General features: G+C 42.8%; 1 protein-coding gene across 9 annotated transcripts in view; it reads left to right on the forward strand.

Moving 5' to 3' along the window:
* LOC122544349 (guanine nucleotide-binding protein G(I)/G(S)/G(T) subunit beta-2) overlaps positions 1-6,558 on the forward strand; it is a 171,047-nt gene extending 164,489 nt beyond the window's left edge. For all 9 annotated transcript variants that reach the window (XM_043683563.1, XM_043683560.1, XM_043683562.1 and 6 more), the window contains one exon: positions 45-6,558. In XM_043683563.1, coding sequence (XP_043539498.1) covers positions 45-151 — 107 coding nt within the window. In that variant the 3' untranslated portion in view covers positions 152-6,558. The remainder of the gene's footprint in view (positions 1-44) is intronic.
* Positions 6,559-6,787: the final 229 nt, after the last annotated feature.

Here is a 6,787-nt window from a genome sequence, read left to right on the forward strand (position 1 = left end):
GAACCGTTGCTAACCAAGGTCAAATCTTTCCCTCCTCCTTGCAGGGGTCTTGGCCGGTCACGACAACAGGGTCAGCTGCCTGGGAGTGACAGACGATGGAATGGCTGTGGCAACAGGGTCTTGGGACAGTTTCCTCAAAATCTGGAACTAACCATAACATGAAGTGGGTGTCATCGATGCAAAAGAGAAAAGATTTCTAAAAAAAGCCTGATTATTTAGATTCTGAAAACTATATGCCCTCCCTCCCCTCCCTCCCTCCCTCCCTCCCTTCCTGCCCTCCCACCTTCCCTCCTTTCCACCCTCCCCCTCAAGAAGAATCTACAGGGTACGGGAGGCAAGGAAGAAGAGGAAGATGTGCCTGTGACAAATGGGTCTTACCCCCTCTGCTCCCCCCCAAAAAAAAGAGGGGGGAGAGAAAAAGTACCCCCGTAACAAAAAAGGAATCCCACAGTTGTGACCTATTGAGGGTGAAATTTTATTTGTTACAGTAACAAAGCAAAAGGCTTGAAAAGAAAATGGTTTGCACAAGGCTTTTTGTGGAGGTAGAAAACCATAAGTGGATGGAAAGACTGCAATCAATTTTTTTTAAAAGAAAAAAGAGGAAAAACTTAAATTGACCCAGAATTCTTGTGAGCTGCTGGTGTCAGTCTAAGCCTTTGTCACCAGAATTTATGTTGTTTATGTACCTGGCTCCAGTTTTGTTCAGATTTTGCGTGTGAATGAACGAGTGTGTGTGTTTCTTTCAAAAACATATTGTGACTGATGTCTCCTTTGACCACTTCTACCCTTTGTCCTCTTCTGCCCCCATCCTTCCAAAAATACCAGTGCCCTTCCTCTCAGTGAGTGAGATGTGTGAAATTTTTACAAAAATAAATGGCCCACTTGCAGCAAAGGACCACAACTATTGGTCAGTGCTAGGTGAGGATGACACTCGTGCTGTTGTCTGTATTTCCCCCCTCCACCCTATCCCTGAGTCTCACTCACCTTCACTTTCAACTTCTGTTCCCACCCCACCTCTGGCTTTTTCTTCTTTACTTTAATATCAGCCAAATCCTGACTTATGTTTCCGCTTAATAGCTTGCTCCCACTGTGCAAACATCGGAGGTCTGTGCATGGCAGCAGCTTCTGAAACCAGAATTCCGTGCGTTGGTTTGTTGATTGTTGTGTGTGGGGAACCCTTGAGAAGTCATGCAGCTTGGAGGCAGCACTAGTCCTGATTGGTCCTTGCCTTGCTACATCTGTGTCATCTCTTCATCAACCACAGAAGCGAAGCCCTTTTTGCCATTATTCATCAGTGCATTGTGGATAACAAGACATTTCTAACCATTATGGCTCCTTATGAGCCTACCTATGATGACAATATAGTCCAAAGGATTTTCAGGAAGAAACTCTGTTCTTTTTCTGGTATTGGGCAAATTGGCGAGGGCTAGGGCAGGGACCTCTGTGATGGTATTGGTCTTGCCTGGCCTGGTACTGTCTTTTACTTTTGCGACTTCCATTGTGGGACCATTTAAAGGAGGCAAACGCAGTGATGAAGAGGCTGACGTCAGCATTACCCTATGCCCTTAGAATCAGACTACAACTTGTGCCATATGACTCGAGCTGATACAACAGGGTATTATTTTCTGGGGCTCAAAAGTCCTGCACTGGTGCCAACCCCACACAACCTCTCTTCCCCAAAATAAAAGTCACTATAGTTACTCCCTCCATTCCATCATACTCGGATATTTTCCGATGTTGGTAAAAAGCAGTTGTCTCTTAAAGAACCTTTTTTGTGTTAGCAAACTATTGGAAGAGGAGAGATGCTACCTGGACTGTTGGCGACTGTGGACAGTCATTGTTTCCTGCTGTCCCAGGTTCATGTCCTGACCATCTTTAACATGCCATAGGCAAGGGAGGAAACATCTAGGGAGGTATTTAGTTAATATGCGCAGTGGTTATAATAATCTGTCTCCATTTCCCCCATTCCCACATTTACCCTCCACCCAAATAGCTGTGAAGTTGTCATTTGTCTCTGTTGGGAGGCACAACTGCCACCTGCCCTCTCCCAAGTCTGTATGTATGTGCGTGTGTGGCGCAGCATTTATAAAGTTGGTATACACTCCACACCTTCCCTCCCTTGCTGCAGTGCTTGTGAACTGTGATGACTCTGATAGTACACTGGCAGCAGGACAGTTATTCACCAAAACCAGCTGATGTGCTTCTCGTAACCTGAATGTCATGGCCCCAGACCTTTTCAGGTAGATGTGATGTTGAGATAAGAGTCTTTTGAAAGCTTGTAAATCTGTCAAGTATTAAAGGAGTATTGAAGTACAAGAGAGGGTTTAGTGCAATTTGTTCCATGGTAATTTTGCTTTGGTGTCTCACTGGTCAATCAGATGTCTGCTTTAATGCCAGTATTGATTTCCTTGCCTTTCTGACTGCTCCTGTTCACGCACTGAGCCAAAGCGTGGTGCTATTCCAGTTAACAGACACTGTTATTTCTTTGCTCCTTTTGGTGATGAGTCAAGGAGATTTTAAAGCAGGGATGTAATCCCAGAATAAGAGCCAAGCCATTTAGGACTGATGAGCAGAGGTTTTTTTTTGCACTCGGTTGTGAATCTTTGGAATTCTCTATCGCAGAGGGGTGTGTAGCCACTCATTGAGTGTATTCAAGACAGAGATTTAATGCAATTAAAACTTTCAAGGGATATGGGGATAATGTGGGAAAGTGACTTAGATGTTGAAGATCTGCCATGATCCAGTTGACTGATGGACCAGATCCTATTTCCTATATTTTCGTGCTCTTTAGGAAAAGCTCACCTGTTCTGTTATCAACCAAGAACATTTAAGCAAACTGAGCCTCCTTAGAACGGAGGCCTGAGTGAAGATGCTGAAAGGTTAAGATCGAGTGGATACAGCAGAATAATTCTGCTTTTTCCACAAAAGAAAACAAAGACTTTAGGATAAAAGGCAAGAAATCCTACTGAGTATTCCAGGAGAAACTCCTCTCTCTCTAAAGAGTGGTGAGAACTCCTACAGACTGTGTTTGAGGTGTGAATGCATTTAAGGGGTAATGTGAGGGAGAAAGGGATAGAGAGACTTGTACTGATTGTTCAATTTGGAAGGGTGGGAGGAAGAAAGTCTAAAACCAGAGGCTGGTTTGGGTCAAATGGCCTGTTTCTATGCGGTGCAACTGTTCCTCTTTGTCAGCTCTTTGAGCTTGGGGTGAGTGGTTAATTAGGTAGGCTTCCTGGTTGTATTGATCATCCTTAGAGAGAGCACGGGCAAACTGGGTGAGTGCACTGGTTCTCTCTGATCGTTGGTGACAGAATCTCAACTTATTGAGTTTCCAGAGGGCATGCTATTGTTTGGAAGATCCAACCTGCTTGAGGAACCTTCATTATTATTACTTCTCCAACCCAGTGCCAAACGTCCCTTTTTTTTTAAAAAAGTAGGAACACTTGAGGAGTTGACAAACTGCGTCTTTGTGTCATTGGGAGATCTTTCTGTTGCCTGTCAGGAAGATGCAAGTCATGCCTTGCATGTTTGATTTCTTCCCCTTAATCGGGAAATACTGCCAATGTGTTATGTTTGAAAGAGGGGTTCAGGAGGGGGGCTTGGTGAAAACTGCACCCAGATGCTGGTGAATCTGCATATTATCTGTTTTCCCGATTTTTAATTTACTTTTGAGAGCCCTTGCATTCCCGTTCTTGCCCAGCCAATATTTCTCTCTCAAACTAACTTCAAAAGAAAAATCTGGCCAGTGTCACATTGCTGTCGAGGGGACCTTGCTGTACTCTAATCCAATGCTGCATCTCCGACAATGCAAAAGTACTTGACTGGCTGTAAAGAGCACCCCCCCCCTTGCTGTCCCTGGTCCATCTGAGAAAGGCACTGCCATCTCTGTTTGCAGAGTGATAGGAAACCGGTTTTCTGCTGGTCACCTGATGGTCTGCATATCAATTGTGTAAGAATGCTTTACCTTTCTCCTAAAAGTATAATTTTTTGAAGGTTCCACCTCTGGTGAGAATCCTATAAAGCACGGTTGCTGTAATTGGACTACCGAATCTATTAATGTTTCTGCTATCTTTTCAAGTGAATCAATTTTGTTCATTATGTTGTCGGGCGAATTTACTCCTCATTCAACAGATCCCCTCCTTGCATTCACTAACTGTGGCCTATCTTGAGAGGTGGGGCCTGTGATTTGCAAGTATTATACTTCATGTTATGTTGTCCTTTGCCAATTCTCATGTTCTTTCTTCCTCTGTCTCTCCTGCCCACCATCACAGCATCCTGCTTTGATTGGGCAAGGAATCTGTCTAGAGAGAGGCCACCCCACCTTGTCGACAAGGTTAGTGGATTGCATGCTCGGCCTGTTGACTACAGACTGCAGTAAGCATTTGGTGGGTTTACTGAATGCAAACCACCTCTTTTTTCCTCCTCCTACCCTCTCCTTCATTCTGAGCCCAGCCCATTTGCATGGTTGGTGAGGGATATGTCGTAATGACTTGATGCTGTGTAATGTAGCTGACACAGTGGTGGTAAGGTTGGCTGAATTGCTAAGTTGTCAAGGATCTAATGCATAATATGCACAGTTGATATTGTGGTGCATCACTGTCGTTGAATATGGAGATAAATTAGTTAGTTTAATAAGCCTTGCCTTGACAACAGATTTGGCATAAATGATCCACTCAGATATGTTTGATACGAGCTGTAAATAATGAGTGAGAGAGGTCCCAACTCTTGTTCCAGTTGGAATGTCCTCACCTCGAACCTTAAAAGTAATCGAGCGAAAGTTTGGGTCAAGGGAGTCTCCTGGGTTTAACGTCCCAGTGAAAATTTGATTTTTCCTCCCAGTGCGAACATTTTGCTAACTGTTGTTATGTTCACTGGACTAAACACTGGAGACTGAGGGGCAGGGCTTGATAATCTACTGCAGGGTGGAGTGTATGTGGGACAAGGATAATTTGAGGGAGCCAGTGATGTTTTATTTCTTTGAGGGGAGCTGAGGAACAGTGACTAGGTCAGCGTTTAGTACCCATTCTTGCTACTTGCGAAGATACTGGTGAGCCACCACCTTGAGCTGCTGCAATCCATATGGTGCTAATACAGTGCTGTTAGGGAATTCCAATATTTTGATCCCGTGATTGTAAAGAAACAGCAAGATATTTCCAAATAAGGATTGTATGTTACCTGGAAGGGAACTTGCAGGAGCTAGTGTTTCCATATATCTGCTGCCCTTGAACTTTGAGATGATAAAGGTCATGGGTTTGTACAGTGCTTTCCCAAGCCTCAATGAGTTGTTGCAATGCATCTTGTAGATAGTACACAGTGTTGCCATTGTGTGCCAGTGGTGGAGGGAATGAAGGTTGAAGATGGTGAATGTGGTGCCAACAAGGCTGGAACTGCTTTGTCCTGGATAATGTCGAGCTTCTTGAGTATTGGAGTTGCACAGATCCGGGCTAGTGGAGAGTATTTTATCACACTCCTGACTTGTGCCATGTAGATGGACAGGATTTTGAGGAGTCATGAGGTGAGTTGCTTGATAAAGAATTCCCAATCTTTGACGTGCTATTGTAGGCACTATCACTAAATGGCTTTTGGTCAGTGATGGTGTTCAAGATGGTGGGGGATTAAGGAATGGGATTGGCATTGAATTTTAAATAGCCGTGAAAGGAGAATGTGCCAGGACAAAAATCTTAGAACTCCCTCATGTGACAAGTCTGTGAGCCTGCATTATAATAAAAATTCTCCCTTAATAAAGGTCATTGTGTTTGTTGAAGACCTGAATATAATTTACAGTTCCCATACATTTCTCTCTTTCCAACCTCCTTCCACTTTTGAGTAGGGAAAACCCAGCACTTCATCAGAATTTTAAAAGCATTGTTTTAATAACTTCTGCAGCACGCGTCAGCATAACCAAGCTCATTACTGAGACAAGTCGCTTGTGTTAAAAAGGAAGAGAGGGAAGCATTTTTCTTTTTTTAAAAAAAAAGCCCGCTATTGTATGTTGCTGACTTTAACTTTGTATATATTATATATAGAAAAAAAATAATGTGCACAGTGTAACCACTGGGCTGCAGAAACAAATGTTAGTGTTGTGTTGAAGGATAATGAAACCTTTTTAAAATGGGAAAAAAAAAGTGTTTTTAGAGACTGTATTTATCTGTAGCTAATCTTGTTGGTGGATTTGTATTGTGTAATTTCTTGAAGAAAATGTCAATGAATGATAAGTATGTGTTTTGATTTTAGATATTTTGGGGAGGGAGGGGTGAGAATGTAAACTCCGTCCAGATGGGCCAGTTTTTTTTTAATACAATTTTTTTTTTAAAACCCCAAGCACTCCACCTTTATCAATTTTCCTTGCATTGAATGGGGTTGTTTTCTTGACCACCCCGTTCCTTTACGGAGGCTGGTGATGGTGCAGTATAAATATATATAAAATTATATATACTTTTTTGGGTTAATTTTGTTCTGGCACCATTTCAGCGAAGGCAAAGTGGAGACAAAAAAATGTTTGAATTTTTCACTTTCTCTGCTCTTTGATTTGAATAAAGCAATGTTCTGTGTTCTGTATTCTTTTTGACTGGTTTCAATCTCCATCAGTCACCTTTTCTTGTTTGAGGTCGTCCAAATCCCTCTTTCTCTCTTGTGTGCGCTGCTTCCCACTCTCGGGTGATCACGAGTTGATCTCTTGATTACAGATTTGAGCCACTTGCTCAGTTATTTCAGACTATTAAGAGTAAACCCTATTGCTGTGGGTCTGGAGTCATCATCAAATTTAGTTAATAAACAATTTATGTTG

Source organism: Chiloscyllium plagiosum, chromosome 48, assembly GCF_004010195.1.
Source record: "Chiloscyllium plagiosum isolate BGI_BamShark_2017 chromosome 48, ASM401019v2, whole genome shotgun sequence".
Taxonomy (NCBI): Eukaryota; Metazoa; Chordata; class Chondrichthyes; order Orectolobiformes; family Hemiscylliidae; genus Chiloscyllium; species Chiloscyllium plagiosum.